Source organism: Crocuta crocuta, unplaced genomic scaffold (genome assembly GCF_008692635.1).
Source record: "Crocuta crocuta isolate KB4526 unplaced genomic scaffold, BGI_CrCroc_1.0 scaffold290, whole genome shotgun sequence".
Lineage (NCBI taxonomy): Eukaryota > Metazoa > Chordata > Mammalia > Carnivora > Hyaenidae > Crocuta > Crocuta crocuta.
The window spans coordinates 450,591-471,341 of record NW_027527429.1 but is presented as its reverse complement, the minus strand read 5'-3'; the positions used below and the strand labels follow the sequence as shown (position 1 = coordinate 471,341).

The 20,751-nt window shown below is 54.0% G+C and overlaps 2 protein-coding genes across 3 annotated transcripts in view; both read right to left on the bottom strand.

The window, feature by feature from the left end:
* HDLBP (high density lipoprotein binding protein) overlaps nucleotides 1-20,751 on the bottom strand; it is a 72,602-nt gene that overhangs the window by 20,814 nt on the left and 31,037 nt on the right. For both annotated transcript variants that reach the window (XM_077757270.1, XM_077757276.1), the window contains exons 2-12: nucleotides 18,641-18,703; nucleotides 17,405-17,517; nucleotides 15,743-15,900; nucleotides 14,320-14,535; nucleotides 7,901-8,107; nucleotides 7,601-7,816; nucleotides 6,861-7,067; nucleotides 6,596-6,703; nucleotides 5,239-5,343; nucleotides 4,819-4,897; nucleotides 3,125-3,264 (exon numbers count right to left, since the gene is read on the bottom strand). In XM_077757270.1, the coding sequence (XP_077613396.1) occupies nucleotides 3,125-3,264; nucleotides 4,819-4,897; nucleotides 5,239-5,343; nucleotides 6,596-6,703; nucleotides 6,861-7,067; nucleotides 7,601-7,816; nucleotides 7,901-8,107; nucleotides 14,320-14,535; nucleotides 15,743-15,900; nucleotides 17,405-17,480 (1,512 nt within the window). In that variant the 5' untranslated portion in view covers nucleotides 17,481-17,517; nucleotides 18,641-18,703. The remainder of the gene's footprint in view (nucleotides 1-3,124; nucleotides 3,265-4,818; nucleotides 4,898-5,238; nucleotides 5,344-6,595; nucleotides 6,704-6,860; nucleotides 7,068-7,600; nucleotides 7,817-7,900; nucleotides 8,108-14,319; nucleotides 14,536-15,742; nucleotides 15,901-17,404; nucleotides 17,518-18,640; nucleotides 18,704-20,751) is intronic.
* LOC144226694 (vigilin-like) lies at nucleotides 49-2,928 on the bottom strand. Its single transcript, XM_077758189.1, has 5 exons — nucleotides 2,898-2,928; nucleotides 1,935-2,053; nucleotides 1,710-1,823; nucleotides 694-780; nucleotides 49-528 (listed from the first exon to the last, which is right to left on the bottom strand). Exons 1-5 carry the CDS (start codon nucleotides 2,926-2,928, stop codon nucleotides 367-369), a joined length of 513 nt encoding a protein of 170 aa, XP_077614315.1. The 3' UTR covers nucleotides 49-366.

Sequence of the window (20,751 nt, the reverse complement as noted above, 5' to 3'; positions counted from 1 at the left end):
GACAGAAAAAAAATATTCAAAAAGTGACCCCATTTTTTCCAAATTGGATGACGATGCTAAACTCACACATCCGAGAGAGCTCGATGAACTCCAAGACACGAGGAAAAGGACCCCCAGACACGGCCTAAGTCGCTTAAAGCCTGTCAGGAGCCAGGACCCCGTGGACGTACACGTCATAACTCACTGAAGTGCGCACTTTCAACGTGCAGTTTTTTATATGTTAATTTTTCAGAAACTGAGAAAACATTATCGCAAGGCCCTCAGGACATGATTTCTAAGCACTTGAGTCCAGTGCGCCTGCTCGGATCTGTCGGGACGTGCTGCTCGGAGGCCGGCCTGCCCGAGCCCGTGGGCCAGAACCGCAGGCTAGCGCCCTGTCACCAAACACCCCATTACCAGGTCTTTCTGGATGGACAGGATGCGGCTCCGGGCAGCCTCACAGTTGGCTCGCTTGCCTGTGATGATGATGGTCTCTGAATTGCTGTTCTCTGCTGGAAGGTCGATCTTAGTGTTGCTTTCTTCTCGGATCTACAAGCAGACGGGACCCTGTGAGCAGCAGACCTCCTAGGTGAGACGGCTGCAGCCCGGGACGGGGCAGTAGGGCTCCCTCCTTCGAGGTTACGCCAGAAAGGCCCGGGGCTTCAGGGGCAGGCTGAGGAAGGCCAAGGTTCAGGGGACAAGCCGGCCGGTCACCTTTTTAATGTTTGCGCCTCCTTTCCCAATGATGTTCTTGTGAAATTGTTTGAAGATCGGAACAGAAATGGAGTAACTGTTTTCCACCTTAGAAACAGAAAGGATGCACACTTAGCCAGCACGCTGGAGAGGGAGGCATCCCATCCTCCGCCAAAGAGCAGGAAATGACAGGATTCCTTATGGGAAAACACACACTTGGATCCTCCTGGTCTCCTGCTCTCTGACCTCTGACCTCCAGAGGCTTATCAAGAGAATGGCGGGGGGACAACTTACTCAGCAGCTAGCTATCGGGGCAAGCTTCAACTGACTGACGCAAAGCCACCTTTGTAAAAAGTGGCTCGCAACGTATCTGCTGATGCAAGTTCCGCCACGGAGTGTGCCGGGTGTCTTCAACTGACACTCTGGGCACGAGGGGGTTCTGGCCACCTCCAGGGCCAGAGCTGGCCCAGGGCCAGCGGAGGCCAGGACACCAGGCCGGGAGAGGTCAGCCCGGAGCACACCTCCAGGTGACACACAGACCCCGCCACCCTCGGAAATCCCGCCGCTCCAGGGCAGCGTGAACGCGCTCAGGGCCGGAAGCCCCCCCATCAGCGAACGAGTCAGCTGTGAGTTCGGGCCAAGCCCCACGAGGGACCAAAGAGAGCACGAGGCCACCTGAGTCCTCGCATCAGTAAGCACCCTCGGCACGTTCCAAACCACCTGTTCCCATTCCCGCTCTCAGGAAGGTAACCAGTCAACAGATGACCCCCTATAACACCTGTACACCAGACGGCACAGTTTACCTACGTGGCCGAAGGCCCCTCCGGGACACAAGGAGCCTGGCACCCCACTGGAATTCCATGGAACACGGACACTTCTGCCAGCCTAGCACGCGGGGCTTCTAGGGACGGCGTCACCACAGGGATGGGAGACCAATCCTGGCCCCGTGTGCCCCCCAAGCAGAGGTTCTGCTGCGACCCCCCCAGATCTCTCCACCGCACTAACACTGTCACAACCAAGGAGGAAAGCGCCCCTACCAGGTCTGCCACCATTTTCTGCATGTACTTGGTGCATTTTTCCACCTCATTCTTGGGCCCTCGGAGTTGGACGATGTCACTTTTTTGCGCTGGGTCTGGAAAGTTGATGATAACCTGGAAGAAACCATCACAAGTTCAAGTTCAGTTATTGGTAACGACTGGATTCCAGAGCAGTGCCAATCACTCCCTCCTAGAGGACCCCAGACGCCGCTGGGGAGCCCTTACCTCCGGGAACTTGTCACGGATCTCCCGGACCCGCTCGCCCTTCTGGCCGATGATGGTGCGGTGGAACCGCTNCCCCCGAGAGGGCCCACGCTCCAGCAACAGGGGCCGGGCGTCGTCCCCTCAACGAAGCACAGTTCCACGGCTGAGCGCAGGACCCCTCCGCCCCAAGTGCCAGTGCGGTGGCCTCAACCCACGCGGACAAGAACGAGACCCCGGGGCNCGCCGGCACAGCACCCACGAGGGCCCACGCTCCAGCAACAGGGGCCGGGCGTCGTCCCCTCAACGAAGCACAGTTCCACGGCTGAGCGCAGGACCCCTCCGCCCCAAGTGCCAGTGCGGTGGCCTCAACCCACGCGGACAAGAACGAGAGACCCCGGGGCACAGCACCCCGTAGGCACGGATCCTTCCAGAACACCGAGTGGTTCGAACAACCGCCCCATGTGGATAATTAAGAATGATTCAACACTAGGCAGTAAACCTGCGTGGTCTGGTTCTCACCTACCCCAGCATTCTCACTAAAACGCCGCAAGAAGAAATAGAAAAGAATAAACAGGCAGAATAAAGGAAAAGCAATGGCAGCTAACCACTCAGAAGACCTTGGGGGAGACGCTGGGTCAGACTGGCACCAGGCCGACAGAGACACAAAGGTCCAGTGATCCCAGAGGCACCAGACACCCCAGACCAAGGGACGCCCTGATGACCTGCAAGCGCCCATGCAGCCTGTGCCTCCTCTGGATGCTGGAAGGCGTCCCGGGGACTCTTACGTGCGGCCCAAACCGACAATCACGGCCGCCTGGCTATCGTGTCCGACTCACACAATCAGGAGAAACACACTGGCGCTGGCAGCTTAGCCGGGGGGTGCAGGACGTCAGTCCAGCAGCAGGGAAAAGCCCCTGCCAGCCTCTAGAGTTGCAGACAAGCACAGAGCAGAGGTTTTCAACCTTGGCTGCACGTGGGAGTCACCTGGGTGCTTCTGAGAATCCAGAAAATCCATCACAGTCCCTGGAGTTGGAGCTCAAAGCATCGCAGACTCCGGGGTGTGGCCGAGGCGGGAAACCCTGCTGCACGGCCTCCAGCACAGCGCCGGGGCCCCAGCAGGTCAGAGCCACTCTGAAGGCGCATGAGTCCTGCGCTCCAGGGAGCACAGGTGCCCCCCCAACGCCCACCGGAGCCTGGCCGCGGGGTCTCACCATCCGCGAGGCGAGCTCCAGCAGTTCCCGCTTGGCCTGCTGCACGCCCTGCGGGTCCCCCTCAATGCGGATGAGGTTGCTCTTCTCACTGTCGGGAGGGATGCGCACAGACACCTTGTACTGGTCTTTGATTCTGTTTACTGAAGAACACAAGAAGAAACACATTTTAGACTCGGATCGGTTATGTTCCGCTAGTGATTAACCACCTGGCAGAATAGGACTCAAGCCCCAAATACTGTCCCCGGTCACCCTACAAGCAAAGGGGGTGGTTCAGCCTCCAGTACAAGGCCCTCCACTCTCACTCGTGCCGTGCGTGGTCATCACCTGGATGGGCCAGGCCAGCGGCACCCTGAGTGTGTCACGGGACGCACAGCTCCGTGGGGAGGTTTCGCTGGCCCGCGGTATGGCTGGAGCTTTAGGACACTTAACAGATCCCAGGGGTTTCTAACGTAGAAACAACTTTGGGAACCGGACCACTGTTCTTAAGTCACAAAACTACTCTCGAAAAAACAAAAACGACCACCACTGAAAATCAGAGGCTTTCCATGAGCCGACGAGAAGAGCGCCTCCTGGTGACCAGCTGCGGGCTCCACAGAGGCCGTGCTGCCACCTAGAGAGACCCCACCCTCAGCTCAGACCCACATCAAGACCGCGCTATCTTCGCAGAACGAATCAAGTTGAAAACCCTCTGTCACCTCCTGCGGACAGAGCCCAGGGTCTGCGGTTAGCGACCCAGGCCCCCACACCCTGGAGAGGCCCTACCCCTGGAAACAAGGCCAGCAATTCGCCCAAGCTCCTTAGGGGGGAAGGCTCCTCCTAAGGAGGGCCATGAGCACACGGCCGGGAGGGACACGCGCCGTTCCAGGGTGGAGCCACACAGGGCAGGAGCCAAGGACTCAGAAGCAAGGCAGGAGGTGTCAGATCAGGAAAGACAAAGAAGGTGAGGAACAGAACCAGAGAGCAAACAGAGTGAATATGAACCACACTGGAGGCGCCACGCTCCTGGGCGCAGACACCAGTTGGCGTCAGAGTATGCGCTCTTACGTGACGACACCCCAGAGCTCATCAGCACACGCACAACCGAACGACAGAACCGAGCTGCGGCACACGTGAGCCTTGAGCAGTACGTGCAGGGAGGCTCCACCAGAGGTGCTCTGTCTGTGACTCTCACTGGTGCTCACAGGGCCCCAGAGCACAAGACTGACACCAAGACAGCACGGCTGACGTGCCTACGTTACCATGAAAACCGGACCGTATCAGGCAAAAACCAAAGAGCGCACACCCACAGGGCAACTGTCTACATGGCTGGGGTCCCTGCGACCTAGGGATGGACCCAGGCCGGGACAAGCGCTGCCCTCTCGCCTCCTACTACTGTGACACGTAGGGACAGGGAGAGCACCGTGAGGTGTGGGGTAAACCAGGCCAGGAGGGGGTCTGAGGAAACATCCTTCTGGTGGGCAGAGCCCGCACCCACCAGGCTGCGGGAACCACAGCTGCGCCCGATGGGACAGAGCTCTCCAACGCTGCTGCGATCCCGCGTGCCTGACGGAACCCCTCCCTCTGCCCATAAGCCCGTCCAGGAGTGACCAGGAAACCAGGGACGCCACCCCATCGGGCGCGGGCGGCCTTCACTGTGACTCTGAGCAGGACAGTCAGGGTCCCCTCCGGACTCCCACAGCCCGGGCCGCACTCACTGTTGGCCCCGCTCTTCCCGATGAGGTGCCTGTGGAACCTGTGCTCCACGCTGATCTCCACGTAGTCCATGCGGGTAACCTGCAGGGGGCGCAGAACGGGCCCAGGGGCAGCTCTTGAGGCCACACCAGCCAGGACCCGAGTCCAGGAGCGGCAGCTGTTGCCATGTTGTGTCACTCAACCGTTGGGCACTGTTCCAAGACTGCTTCTGGGCCCTTCAAAGACATTTCTTCAAAACAAGGTCTCCTCCATCCATGAACCTCCTGGACTTGGCCAGCTTCTAGCGGTTTCAGAACCCGCTACTCACCCCTGGGCCCCCTGGTGTCCCCAGGCCCACCCAGTGATGTCTGACTGGCAAGGGAGGACAGCCCAGCCAGGCCCCTATCTCACCAGCACCCACAACGTGCAGAGGGGCCCCTTACCAGGTCTTTGACCATGGCTTCAATCTGTTCCTGGGCCACATTTACGTCCTCCGTGGGGCCTTCCAGAGTGATCTTGTCCTCACCTTCTGTGAACTCGATGTGAACCTACCATATCACAGGGAAGAAAGAGATGGCCGGGGGGGCACGGCACAGCGGCAGTGTCCTGAGGACCCGGAGGGCTTCCCCGGGACAGCGGCCAGTCCCAGGCGCTTCAAAGGAATGCTCGTCCGTGGACACCACACACAGCTGAAGGGGGCGGCTGGGGCACCCGTTATTTTTGTACTAAATACTGTGATCAAACTGTCTTCGCTTCACCAAATACAGGAACTGTGAAATCCTCTACAATGTGCCGACCACCCAAACCACAGACGAGAAGCACCTCAACACCCCTTTCCCTGTTACAGGTCTACTCCTTTGCTTGCGTAAAGAATGAGACAAGTATCGGGGGCGCCTGGGGGGCTCAGTTGGTTAAGCATCTGACTTCGGCTCACGTCATGATCTCACGGTTCGTGGGTTCGAGCCCCACGTCGGGTTCTGTGCTGACAGCTCAGAGCCTGGAGCCTGCTTTGGATTCTGTGTCTCCCTTTCTCTGCCTCTCCCCTGCTCGTGCTCTGTCTCTTTCTCTCTCTCAAAAATAAAAAAAAAAAAAAAAAAAATCAAACCACGAGACAAGGATAAGGGAGAAAATCTGAACCCAGAGAGCTGCCTGAAGGTGGTCCCCAGGCAAGGCCAGCCCTGTCTCCATTTAGGACACGCCAGGCAAGAAGGAAACATGTGACAAGGCCATTAATAAGGGAGAGTGGCCCAGGAAGCAGCTGCATTTGTGTGAAGCAGGACTCCGGCCTAAGGGAAGTAACTAAGAAGTCAACTGAAAACCAAGTGTGAACAGGATAGTACAATGGGTGTGTTCTCGGGCAAGTCATCCAGGACAAGCTGACAGGGAGCTGTGGCCTCCTCCGGAAGAGTGGGAAGACGTCAAGGACAGAGGGGGAAAGCATGAAAAGGCCATAACGCCACACTTCACATAACCAGTGCACACTGGCTCTTCCAAGTTTATAGGTGTAACTATTGTGAAGTGACTATGCCCTGATAAATGAGACATTTCCTAAAGTATTCACTGCATCTAACGACACACATAGCTTCAGATTAAAAAGATCAAAAGAAGGACAGTTATCCTAAAATTTTTATTTTGTTCTTCCTCAGCTAACCATGGAAACGGACCATCACAAACAGCCACTGATTTCTAAAAACTGTGCCACAGTCCTCGGAGGCATGCCCAGAATAAATAGCAACAACTGTCAGCAATGGGCCACGACCAAGAACAACTCAAAAGGAACACATCCGCGAAGCCCCTCACCTTGGGCATCTGCTGAGTGATCTTGGCCAGGTTCTGCCCTTTCTTGCCGATGATGAATCGGTGAAGCCAAGAAGGAGCAGAGACGGACGACACCGTGAAACTGTTGGCCTAGGAGACCGGGCGGCAGAGCAGTGGGTTGGCGGAGTCCAGCTCACATGTGCCTGTGCTCCCCAGAGCTGGGCGCACACCCCCCGCCACACGGTCCCTGCACCTGGCGCCCAGCCTCATGTGCGGCAGTTGGAACGCACTCTTGGGAGGCAGTTACCTTGGCATAGACTTCAGTGAGCGCCTGCCCGAGCTTCTCAGGCTCGCCCCGAAGGATCACGGTCTCCGAGGTGCTGTCTGAAGGCGGGATCTCCACAGACACGCCCGTCCGCTCCAGGATCTCCTGTAAGGAGTTGCCCTTGGGCCCGATGACATACTTGTGCTGGGACTTCTTAACCTCCACAGCGATGGTCGTGGTCTTCTTTTTCTAAGTAAGAGCCCCGTAAGAGGGGAGTCAGAGGGGAGGACCCGGGACAAACAGGTGGGGACAGAGCACCGTCATCAAAGAGGGAGGGAGCAAGATGCAGAGCCTTATGTACTCATGAGCCCTCACAAGTGAAGACGGGGACCAGCCAATCCCCAGAACCTCCTCTGATCAACAACTGGGTTTCATCCTCACAAGAATCACCCGAGAATTTAACTCAAGCCCAGACTCAACAGCGGATGCTCACAGAAGCGAGGACACAAGTCCTCCCCCACCTTAGGGATTGAGGTTCCGACCTCACAGCCCATGGTAGGGGCTCACCGCTGACAGCTAGCTCCCCGTGTGACCGGCTCTGGGTGCTATGTCCACACCGCAGCAGCCCAGCCGCCCAGCTCCGAGCTCTGTCCACTCTTCCCTGCCCAACAGCCCCATCTGCTAACTGAATGGAAACCGAACTCATCCGGGATAAGGGGCTAGGGCTGGACCTCAGCCACACCCTCAGGTGACAGTCCCCACGCTCCCTTCCCAACCGCTACCTTCTCCTCATAGATCTTCTTGATGCGCGCCACCGCCTGGGCCAGCTGCTCCTTCTCCCCGGTGAAGACAATCTCTGTGCGGTTGACGCTGGGCGGGGGGATGTTGATGCGCGTCCCTGTCTCCTGCATGATCTCACCAACAAGTCGGTTATAAGGCCCAGCGATGAAGGGGTGGAAGGCCTTCTCCACTTCCAGCCTCTCGACAGCGCGTTTGTCCTGGAAAGGATGGAACAGAGCCGTGGAGGCTCAGCCCTTGGGCTGAAGCCCGTGCACACACACCCGGCCCTCACCTGGCCCCACCTGCTCGGCGGAGATGAGCAAGACTTCATGGCGTGCTTTCTCGATGCCTTCTTTGGTACCGGTGATCCTGATCTGATTGCTGGCATCATCGGGGCGTGGGATCTGGATTTTGGTTGCAGTTTTGAGCTCTAAGTCTTGCAGTTTCTCTCCATTTTTGCCAATAACAAAGCGATGGTGTTCTTTGGGAATGGCAACAGTTGCTGAGGCCTACAAGAGGAGGTGAGGCAGAGCGAACAACAGTATTTGTAGGTTCTGAAAAAGCATGATTTCTCCACAATATTCTCCAGGCTGAAAGGCCATTCTCCCTGCCAGGGCCAGCTTGCCCCTCAGAACAGTCTGTTAAACATCACGTTCTGGGGGAAGCCTACCCTGACCTCAAGACTAGGAAAAGTTCAAGGGCAACACACTCCCCCAGGGCCCCGTGTCACATGTGCCACTGTTCTAGTCAGTTAGAAGTCCTTATTTGTTCCAACACCTCCTCAGCGCAATAAGCCATCACGAGAGGAATATTCAAGAACGCGGTCTTGTTTTCCACGTCCATGATGGTCCACACCCTCCCGGGACATGGCAGGAAAGGAGGTATGTACTGACTGACCAGATTGATTTTTGTTTTTGGAATACCAGGCTATTTCTTTTTTTAGACATAAGCCCTATATCCCTAATAAACTTTTTCCTATCTCTTTTACCACCAGTTAAAATAGACACCTTGTCTGAGAAAATAAAATAGAAATAGTCCAAAGCCTTTATCCAATGGGTCCAACGGCTAGAAATCAGGCAACTTCCTGGACTCAGAGAGCCCGGAGGACACAGGGCCGTCTTCTCAGGTCTGCGCAGAAAACAGCCACTTAAGATGACTTTAAAAAGCAAAGTTATAGCAGAAACTCCCCCATCAGCCAGCTTCCCGTTTCCCCCAAAATACCATCTTATAGCCGACGACTGACATTCAAAACAAAAAAGTCATACCGTGTTGCAGGCCATATAATAGACCCTCACTTCCCAATCAGCACAGAAAAACAGACCACCAGCTGGTTACACATTCTAATCAAATAACATTTGCTCCAAAAATGGACCAGGGAGGAAATTGGTTTGCATAATTCATCATATCACTGAGGGGTAATAATACTGATCTAAGAAGAAAAATCAAATGATCATCTCCATGAAATTTAAATCTATTTGTGATTGAAAATGTGCAAGAATGTGAACATCAATGGGTGCGTTATCTTGTAACACGACAAAACCCGCACACCTACTCAGCCCGTACTGGGAGCGGCACTGAGCTGCAGGTCCCTGCGGGGCCGGGCACCGCGCGCCCCTCCCCCAGCCCTGCTGCAGGCCACCGAAGAGGCCCGAGGAAGAAGAGGCCCGAGGAAGAAGAGGCCCGAGGAAGCAGGGCAGGCCCGAGGGTGGGGCGGGGAAGAGGCACGGCCGGCGCCTCCAGGAGCCCCGGGAAACCACAACTTTAGTAAATGTCTACGGTCTGTAATGGAGAAGTCAGGGCAGCACCAAAACAGCTTTATCTTTTACTAATGGCAACTGGTTAGAAGATAGAATGCACAAGAGTGGCCATTTCCAACAGCCACCCCCCCCCCGCCCCAAGACAAAACAGCTAAGTAGTCAGACACAGCCCAACACAAGACGTGTTAGAAATCACAGGACAGGGCGCCTGGGGGCACAGTCATTAAACATCTGACTTCAGCTCAGGTCATGATCTCATGGTTCAAGAGTTCGACTCCTGCACTGGGTGAGTGCGGGGGCCCCTTGTCGGGTGAGCCCCACTTCTCTCTCCCGCTCTGCCCCTCGGGATTCTTTCTCTCTCTCTGCCCCTCACTCATTTGTGCCCTCTCTCTCTTTCAAAAAAATTTAAAAAATCACAAAACACTCCTTAAAAGACCTAATGCAATTCCTCTAAGCAAAACGCAGATCCTAGTCTGTTCGGCAGAACAGAGCGGGACAAGGGAAGCCCTGAGAGGGCAGGACAGGAACAGAAAATGACTCCCCTTAAAGCAGAGTATTAGTACCTGGACAGACAGGCCAGCAGGCCAGACCTGAAAGCCCACAAACAGAAACAAGGTAGTATGAAAATTTAGGACTTCATAAAAACAACCATTCAAATCACTGGGGGGAAACTCTTTAAAAAAAGAAATGGTGTTGACGACCTAACAGCCATATGGAAAAGGATGAATCTGGACCTGCACCTCCCCCTGTTCGTAAGAAATTCCCAGCATAACCAGAACGAAAAAGGAAAAACACCCTTCCAGGCACCAGAGAAAAGATGAAGTTTCTTACAATCTGTAAGTGAGACAAAGTTTCCTAGCAAGTACTCAAAATAACACGAGTGATGAACGTGACTACACTTGTGTAACAGTCACACAGCAAAACACACCGAGATCAAAAAACAAATGGCCAGCTGGGAATCAGTATTCACAAGGTGCGTTACACTGAGCAAGTTGGATACTTCAACTTGATATTAAAGACCAAAGACAGTACGTAGAGAAAACTCAAAGGATCCTTAAGTGTTAAAAAAGACAATACTGGGGCGCCTGGGTGGCTCAGCTGGTTGAGTGTCCAACTCTTGATTTCGGCTCAGGTCAGGCTCTCCTAGTCAGAAGAGAAACCCCCACGCTGGGCTCTGCACTCAGAGCGTGGAGACCGCTGGAGATTCTCTCTCTCCCCTCTCTCTGCCCCCTTCCCTACTCACACTTTCTCTCTTTCAAATAAATAAGGAAATAAAACAATCCTGCTCATCTGAGAAATCCAAATTAAAAGTACACTCAGCTACTTCGCAGACTGCCAAAAGCCCAAGTGTCTGACCAGCGGCGCGAGCCTGTGGGGAGGCCCCCGGGTGCAAGCAGCGCCCAGCACCTGAGGGCCAGGGCCTGGCTGCTACTGTAAAATGACCCGGGCGTGGCCCCTCGCCCGCCCCGCCTCCTCCCTGCCAGGAGGCTCATCTGAAGACAGATGGGGTCAAACGGGAAATCCCATCTGCACAAGGTTTTTACCCCGACGCAACTGTACCAGAAGTGGGGAGACAGGCAAATGCCCATCGGCAGGAATGCCTGAACGACTACAGCCCTCCCAGAGCACCGTGCAGCCACAGAGAAAGGAGGAAAGTCACGATCTGCGGACACGTACACCTTCAGAATACGCAGGAAACAGGGTGCGGAGCAAGGCCCGTTACAGCGAGTCACCTGCTTCTATTCTCAATCCCAAACAAGGGGAGGTTACGAGACTAAGAACCGTCACCCGGCAGGGGAGGGAGGGACCGGGGGCTGAAGCGGTCTCCGACAGACCCTGTGACACAGATCTGACTCTGTCCCAACCGAACCGTACCTCAAGAGGAGACCATAAACTCCTTCAAGCAGTTTTAAACTCCACCGTCTTTCATCTTAGTTAGAACTACAGTTAGTACTCATGCAACTTTCTAATAAAGAGGCACAGAGAGGCCCTGGGGGGCTCAGTCAGTTAAGCGTTCGACTTTGGCTCAGGTCAGGATCTCGCAGTTCATGGGTTCGAACCCCGTGTCAGACTCTTGTGCTGACAGCTCAGCCTGCTTTGTACTCTGTCTCTCTCTCACAGCCCCTTCCGCTCTCTAAAAAATAAACATCAAAAACAATTTTAAAAAAAGGAGGGGGCACAGAGTTCCTGGATGGACAGCTGACTTCAGGTCCATGGCTACAACTGGCCTGCTCGTCTCTGTGTTCAAAATTAGGGCATGATGGACATGAACGATCACCCCCAGAAAGCTGTAGGAGGCCAAACCGAAGGGGCTCCCACTGTCCAAAAATGACACAAACTTCACCATAAAGACTAACTAAATCAACATATCAAAAGTTCCTAAAGACTGAGAAGAGTCAAGGACCCCCCAGTGAAGATGCCAGGGTGTCAGCGCAGGCCGGACATGGACTCGGCAGCTGGCCGAGGAAAGTTCTTCACAGGAATACCAATCGATCAGGTAATGCAGGAGCAGGGGTTAGGGAGGGTGAGAAAGCCGCCATCTGCACCCCAATAAATCCAGGCTGTCTGCAGATGACACAGCTACTAAGCAAAAGATCAGAAACTTAATTAATGGATGGATTTGCTGAAGGCTCAAGTCTAGTCTTGGAATCCACAGTGATCACACAGGATCACCCACAAGTTTTCTTGCCAGACAAGTTGAAGACAAAAGTAACCAACCACTGGATCGAACCCCCAGTTTACAGGAAATAACAATGGACAGCGTGACAAAGCAAAACTGCTCGTCCCAGAAAATCAAAGGCATTAAGAAGAAGAGAAGAGGGCACTTCTGAGGAACGAAAGAGGGCGTGAGCACTACTCGCACAGCAGGGAGGCCTGGTTCGGACAAGTGGACTCAGAAGACAGCTGGAGATAATGCAAGAAGCCCACAGACTGGGCTTCACATGTACGTATTATGAAATTACTATTAATTTTACGAGAACCTGAGTGGCTTAGTCTGTTAAGCGCCTGACTTTTGACCTTGGCTCAGGTCATGATCTCACAGTTCACAGGATCAAGCCCCACGCTGGGCTCTGCACCAACAGTGTGGAACCTGCTTGAGATTCTCTCTCCCCCTCGCCCCTGCATACACATGTGCTTTCTCTCTGTCTCTCAAAGTAAGTAATACACTTTAAAAAATTACTATTAATTTTAATGAGTAACAGCCTGGTAGATTATATTTTAAAAAAAGGTCGGGGGAGAACCAGACAAAAGTTACAGATGAATGTGTCTGGGATTTGCTTTAAAGTAAAGGGTGGGCAGGGGAAGTGGAGTGGGTCAGGTCTTCTCCCCGCCCAGCGCTCACTCACCAAATACTCAAATATTCACTGACCAGAGAGCTGACTACACATCAGCAGCAAGGCGAAGCAAGTGGCGCCTGTGTTTCCAGACCTTGTTCCCTGAAGCTCGTGGGGAATCAGCAACCCTCCCAAGGCCCACAGGACTGGGTGACCGAGAGCGTGGACAGCACAGGGCAGTTGTCCCTCTCCCTGTTAAGCCCCTGCTCTTGCCCCACAGACCCCCCATCTTTTAGCCACCACATTCTAGAGCCAGCCCCCCCGTCAGCGGCAGGCGGGGAGAACCCTTGTTTCTTTGTTTAAAGACTGTATTTTTAAGTAATCTCTATACCCAGCGTGGGGCTTAAAATTATAACTCAAGATCAAGAGTTGCATGCGCTTCCAAATGAGCCAGCCAGGTACTCCAAGACCCCACTCCCCCACCATTTTTTTCTTGAGAGACAGAGATGGTGTGAGCAGGGGGCAGGGGCAGAGGCAGAGAGAGAGAATCCCAAGCAGGCTCTGCACTCAGCATAGAGCCTGATGCGGGGCTCGATCCCACAAACCTGGGATCATAACCTGAGCTGAAATCAAGAGTCGGACACTCAACCCACTGAGCCACCCAGGCAGGCACCAATAGGAGCCCCATTTCTTTCTTTCTTTCTTCTTTAAAGTTTGTTTTGAGACAGAGCACAAGTTGGGGAGGGGCAGAGTGAGAGGGAGAGAGAATCCCAAGCAGGCTCTGTGCTGCCAGTGCAGAGTCTGATCTGATGTGGGACTTGAACCCACAAAGTTGTGAGATCATGACCTGAGCCAAAAGCAAGAGCCGGATGTTTAACTGACTGAGTCCCCAGGGGCCCCAGGACCTCCATTTTTTTTTTAATTGTTTTAAATGTTTTATTTATTTTTGAGAGAGAGAGAGACAGCACGAGCAGGGGAGGGTCAGAGAGAGAGAGAGACAAGGAATCTGAAGCAGGCTTCAGGCTCTGAGCTGTCAGCACAGAGCCCGACATGGGGCTTGAACCCACGAACTGCGAGATCATGGCCCGAGCTGAAGTCGGATGCCTAACCGAGTAAGCCCCCCAAGACCTCCATTTCTAAGTAAACCTGTCTAATGCTGTATCTGTCATTAAGACATCTTGGTCAGATTCTCTGTATTGACCTTTACGTGACACTGTTAATGGAAAAAAAAAAAATCACAGGTTTACGTTATTCACTACAACAGTTCCCCCCAGTCAATTCCAAGTAGTGGTATCAGACTACTAAGGACTACGGAACTGGTTCAAAACAACATCCGAACTTGTGATCTCCCAAGTTTAGGGCGCAGGAACGTGTATTTAACCAGCAAGGCACAGGCTCTTGAGCCATTCCCTGGGAACTAGCGACCTGCGGTGGTGTCCTCACGACACCATCCAGCAAGCCCGGCTTCTTAAATCGTCTCAATCTCTGGGACAAGCCTTTATTTACCTTTCAGTTCACTCAGTTAAGCAGCAAAAACGGTAGGTGTCCCACTTCCACCCCTGATTTAGTGGCTTTTCAAATAAAAGTGCCAGGAGGCTCCACATGTGCTTCCCCAGTGGGGGGAAGGGTCTGATGAAGCCAGCAGCCTGGCCCCGGGCACACCCGCTCAGGACTGGGCTGGGGACCCACCTGAGTCTGCAGTCTAGCAACGATGTCCTTCCGGGCTTTCATGACGGCGTCTAGCTTCCCCGACACCATGATGGAGAGGCCCTGGTCTTTGGCGAGAGACAGCTCCAGATGGGCACCGGTCCTCTGCATGATCTCCAAGCAGATTTTTGCTTGCTCGCCTTCTCCAAACTGGTTCATGTCCTTGTATTTTCTCTCCTCCAGGGGCACGTGGAACACCTGCTCAGGAAAAGTCAGAAAGGGAAGGTAAAGAGACCCAGGGCCGCAGAACGGTTAAGTGTGTAGGCCCTGAACGCAGACTAAAGAGCCTGAGTTCATTCCCTCCTAAGCACCCCTGCCTCCTCCCTTCCCTTGCTCTACAGCCAGAGAGGGCGCTGGAGAGACACGACCGCAGAAAGCACATCAGGGCAGGAGGGTGAGGCTCCAGAGAAGAGACCTGCGCCCTGACACAAAGGGACAGCAAGGGAGCACCAGGTAATAGCGGTGAAGGGGACAAGCAGGGAGGTGAGAGGGCGGAGGAAAGGGAGGCAGAGAACAGCCATACTCAGAGGGGAGGGAGAACCGAAGGGGGGGGGGGCTGTAAAAAGGGGCAGACAAGGGGCAGTGTGAGCATGTGGGGTGTGGTCCAAGCAGGAGGAAGGAAGGAACCGGGCCCCCCAGCCCCCTCTACAGCGAGATGAGAAAGTAGCGAGGGGCTCAGGCAGGAGGCGACCTGCGGACTGACAACGTGGGCCGCTCCGGCTGCTCTACAGAGAGTGCGTGGAGCAGAGGCAAGGGTGGAAGTGGAAGGAACCAAAATGACTCCTGGCTTTGGCCCTGAACCCCTGAGTAAAACGTGGTGCTTTAACAACATCGGGAAGACTAGGGAGATGCCATGCCCATCTCAGATAGCTGCTGGGAAGACGGGAAGATCCAGGATGCAGCTGGTTAGGAGGTTCAGGTTCAGGGAAGGGGACTTCTCGCCACATGGATAGTAAGTAATCTACAAGCACAACCTCATTAGGAGTCACACACAGAGACCAGAGTCCCCCTCGCCAAGGTCCCAGGTTAGGGAAGCAGAGAGAGGGAAGGACGAGGGAGGTCAAAGAAAGCCAAGAAAACAGGTGTCACGGAGCCAAAAGGAGAGGACTTGCTCTGACAGAAGGCAGAAAAGACGGACAAGTTCCTGTTGGAGCTGGGGGCACGGACGGCCACTTCCATCGGGAGCAGAGGCCGGAGACGCAGGCGGCCCGCTCCTTCCGGGCATGAGGCCATCCGGTGAGTGGGGGAACAGCTTCCCCAGCAGCAGGGGCTGATTTAGTCTGAAAGCCACCCCCCACCCCGACATGCCCAAAGCACTCCCATTTCTGTGTGTTCGAAACCTGCTCCCTCAGATGCTACCACCTCGAACTTGGAGCGGCAGATGAAGAAAGGATGGGGTTTCTACCTGAGTGATGACGGAAGCTTTGATGGGCCGGATCTTGTTACCCCAGGCGCCAGCAGGCTCCTGGGCGCTCTCCAAGCAAGCCGCTTTCTCAGGCAGTGGAGGGAAGGCATCTTTGTAGGTTGGAGGGTCGCTCTCCTCTTCTGAATTTAAGGTAGCAACTAGACCAGCGAACCCAGATTAAAAGGAAGCACACTGCTTTCAACATTAGATGAAAAGGACACTTGGAGAGTTTTAACGTCAAAATGAATAAATAAATAAATAAATAAATGAGAGAAACAGAACATTAATTGCTTGAGTGACACCCCACCCCCATCTCTTTATTCAGTGACATTCAGCAGAGGGCCCTGGGAGGTCACCAGGCCCAGCGCCCTCAGGTTCAGCGTGTGGCCTGGAGGGGCCGGCCCAGATGCCGGGCGCCCTACTCCCCCAGGTGGGGTGAGCCTGTGAAAACAGGCCTCACCGCAAAGAATTTGAGTCCAAGAGTCATCTAATCCTGTGCTTCAAGAATCACAACCATGACAACGCATGGCAATAATCAGCCCTTCAGTTTGCAGCACAAAGTAACGTCAGTGCTCAGCACTGCCCGCAAGAACCGTCTCCGCGGCCCGTCTCCCACCGCAGGGCGCAGCCGGCCCATCCCTGACCGCCCCCCAACCCCACATGGAAGCAACGGGCCTCGTGGAAACCAGGCCCCGGAGCGCTCACCACTTCCAGCCCCCACAGCACCCCAATCGTTCACAGGGTTTCCTGTCGTGTTAACCACAGCTCCGTGAAAGCAGTAGCAGGGCTGTNGCGCCCCGGCAATGGCAGGGCCCTGTGAAAAGCAGTGAGTGGATGTGCACACAGAGCAGGGAGATGACCTCTGGAATCACACAGGCCGACGTGCCACGCCGGGCTCACCACTTCTAGCCGCGCGGCCGTGCTGTCCCGGGGCGCCGAGCACGCCTCGGGGGCTGCCACGCAGCCGGTCCCGGGTCCCCTTGGTGCCGCGCGATCCTCCTCGCGAGCGGGAACGACCGCATGGGGCAGCGGCGCCCGGTGGGAAGGCTGAGCTCTGCGGGCGCTCGGCAGTATTTGCGTCTCCACTGCCCTAGCAATAAATGAGCACTCGAAACATGGCCAGTGGGACTGACAAAGTGAAATTTTAACTTTAATTAAACTTAAGAACTGACAGTTGATTCAGCTATTAGAAAACATTTAAGGTTTAGAACCTGGAATAAGAAAAACCTACTCTTTCACCTGAAAATTTTATAGAATCTGCATACAAATGAAGGGTCATGAATGAAAATTTAGCATTCAAATCAAGTTATCCTGTTTATGTAAATAGACACCAGATCTTGAAGGATTTTAGTTCAACACAACTGGGGGACAGCAATTTTGAAAAAGAATCCCATTAATTACCAATGACCCAAATCACTGGCTTTCGGTAAAGTGGTCCACAGTGGAAGTATTTCTGTACCCAGAAATACTCACCACTGCTGCTCAATTCCACCCTGTACGCAAGGGTGCGGACAGAGCAAACAGTGTGCACAAGAAGGGTGAGCCCAGCCTCTGACCCACAATGGTCCCAAAAGGCACTTCGAAAAGGCCAAAAGATGTGACAAAGACGTGGAAGGAGCAACATCTCAGAGTGAAGGAGAGAGGCTCAAGAGGGGCCGTCACCTTTGATCTGCTGCGGAACCAGCCCACTTCGGTGTTCAGCAAAGCTCTCTTGGGTCAAGACTGCAACGGAGCTCATGGTTGATCCCGCGCCCGCGCACAATCCAGGTGAGCCACTGAAGCGGGAAGGAGAAGTCAGAGGGAAGAAAGTCAAGGCACAGCCAGACTGCTAAGCTTAGGGTTTTAGCCAAGGGTTTAACTGTATTTCACCAGCAAACCACACCATTCTCCTCACTTACAACCTGTGAGGTACCAGGACACCCTAACTCTCACCGAGTGACGAAAGGCAGAGTGCTCAAGTGAAGGAGGGTCATGGACGACTCTCCCCTCCAAGGTTAGCCTCCAAGTGAGGAGGCGCAGGCCCCAGTCCCAAGAAGCCCTGGGGCAGCCACAGTGCAGACCGACACCCGGACGGCCATCCTCACAGCTACCTCAGACATTCTGCGGGTTGGTTCTTCCACACGCCTCCTAATGCTCGTAAACATTCGGTAGCAGGAGAGCTGCTACCGAAAGCCAATCAAACAGGGTCCGCAGCAGGGATCTCAGGCGCCACGGGCACTACGGGCAGGGCCCAGTGCGCCGCATCGCCCGGCAAGGCTGTCTGGTCCGCAGGCAGGGAGAGCAGCCTCTTTCCATGGAACAGCAAGAAGCAGGGGGTAAGAGCCTCTGACAGGTGCTGGTGGGCTATTCTCTGACGTCCTGTGTCTCAGGGGTCAGAGGGGACCCGAGGGTATAAAGTTCCTCAGTCCAGGGAAAGAACCACGCGGTCTCTGCCTCCAGACCTGATGCCGGAGCGGCCCGTGCCTGGCGGGACTCCAACTCCAAGAGCCACAGCCCCTATTTGGAAAAGGGGCTTCCTCCCTTCAACTCTAGGTGAGCTCCATGCTGCTCTTTCACACAACTACGCACCCAGTGTCTTTCTGCCACCATGGCAAGAAAGTAGTGAGCCAAGTGATGTAAGATGTTAAGTGTTTGTGTGAATTTCACAACGCAGACAGAACTCTTCCTAAATCTAAGAAAATTAAACTATTTTCCTAAAGAGAACAAGATCCAAATTCAGACAACCCTGACGAAACACAGAACTTGAACACAGGTGGAAGCCACGTGACACACCTCAAGGGCACACGCACCCGATGCCCGCGTCCAGAGGTGGGGCCGCCAGTCTCTCGGAGCCACTAGAAACGTGTGCATGTGCGGCACAGGGGATGGGAAACCCCAGGAAAAGACGGTCAAACTTACCAGCAAAATGGTCAGTAGCCAGAGAGTCCGTCCGGAGGCCGCCTGTCAGCCTGCCAGGTTTTGCTGGTGTGGGGCAGGAGGGGAGCAGGAGCGAGGAGAAAACCGGAGAGAAGTTACCGTCTGTGTTCTACAACCCAGATCCTTTCACCTCCCGGCCAGAAGACCGCAAAACATTATCTACACTTTGGTTCCTACTACCAATATTTAGACAAGTTGTTTTTTTTTTTTTGGAAAAAAGGGGACACTCTCTGCCTTTAGGCTATCGGTTTCAAACAAAACCTATTACAGGGGGCAACTCTTCCCTGTACTGGAGGGAGTGACCCTTAAATGCCAAAACTTTTCAATTTGCCCATTTTGAAGTACAATCCTTATAAAATTGATGGTCTGTTCTCTTGCATGGTTGATGAATTTCTCCTGTACTCCTCTTAATCTCGGACTGCTAAGCCAGAAGGAAAAACATTCCGTGCCACAGAAGGGAACGTGGGCCTCGGTGGCTCCTCCTGCGCATCTCGGGGTGACCGAGAGCTACTGCCCTGAAGAGCCTGCTGTGCCTGGTGCTTACTCTGTTCCCGCTGTTATCCTGTAAAAGTCCTTCGGTCCCTTCTAATCCACCGGGGATTTAGAAACCAGGCCATAAACTAGCAGGGTTGGAAAGGACCTTCAAAGGCCATCTGGGAAGCACTGAGAAGCACTCTGTGAAGTAAGAGGGTGTGGGTCACCTTGCCTTAAGGGCTTTGGGAGAGTGAGGCTGCCAGGCAGGCTACCTGCCACTTTACGCAAATCACCACACTCAGTAAAGTGCAATAAAGGAGACTTTATAACAAGGGCTGAGTACGTGTCTGAGATGGGAGAATCGACAACAGTAATAAGAACATCCTCCTACCTGACTGGAGAATAACACCCCCAAATTCTCGCCCGTAACATGCATAATTCAGGAGCTAGGAACAGTTCATGACAATCAGGGGTGCACCAAGAGACCCCGGACTTAAAAGGGTCTCATTGTCCAGAGCATTTCAGGAATTAAAAAAACAAAAAAACTAAAATCTCTAAATGTGAGGCTTCAGTCACAGGAGCCTCTGCGGCCCAAGTCCCACCAGACACTGGCATGTACCCTGAGACAGAGGGAGAACAGTGGGGACAAACTGAGCAGGACAATTTTTTCTGAGACCCGCCTCCGACAATTCTAGCCCACAAGTTCTAAAGATCAACGCTTTCCCATTAAACCAAAGTATCAGAGCAGCGTATTCACACATTGATTTTGACAAGGTGCAAAACGTGAGCACTCCTTGGAATCCCAAATGTCCGGCCAGTGCACACTTAGCTAGTCTTGGCACAAGATGGAGGTGTTCTAGGTCAAAGCACCGATGGTGAAGCCGGGACCCAAGCATCCCCACTGCCTTCCTCACTCAGAACTCCCACTTGGGGTGCACCTGCCCTTTCACCCGCTGACCTTGCATCTCAACAGCCTCCCACTGTAGGTCGTGCTGGGAGCCCATGTTACTTCCTAAAGCCCTCAGACACCCCTTCATATCTAGGTCCCCCACATGATCAACTACACCCACATCTCTGCTCTCTGCTCCTACTGACCGCTCCTCCTGCCTTCCTGCCAGGACAAACCTTCAGTGCCCAACGACAGCCACACAGCAACCCTGCAAAGTACAGTCACTGTCCACGTCCCCCCAGCCACAGGCCTGTGATGAGGGATTCCCACTCTGCCCCTAGTGCCATGGAGGAGGGCGAGTCCCTGAAGGTCTGAGCTAGCTCCCACACCTTCCAAAAACCCATTCCAGCTCGCTCCTCTGAGACCTCGTAGTGCAAAAGGCTCAAGAGAGGGTCACACACCTACTAGCGTCCCAGAGGGAAAGTCTGTCCCAGAGCCTCTAACGCCCCCACACGTGCACAGGCCCTCAGGCAACAGAAGGACAGAGCGGATCTCCAGGAAACTCCAGACTTGTCTGGCAGGATACACTGGGTTTCTAGTCCCCAGGTTTCCAATGGCAGTTTGTCACAGCTGGAAAAGAATGGATCACAACCAGCAACAGAGATACCATCTGGGGTTCTATATCCACAGGGAAGGTCACTCTTTTTTTTTTTTTTTTTTTTTTACTAAA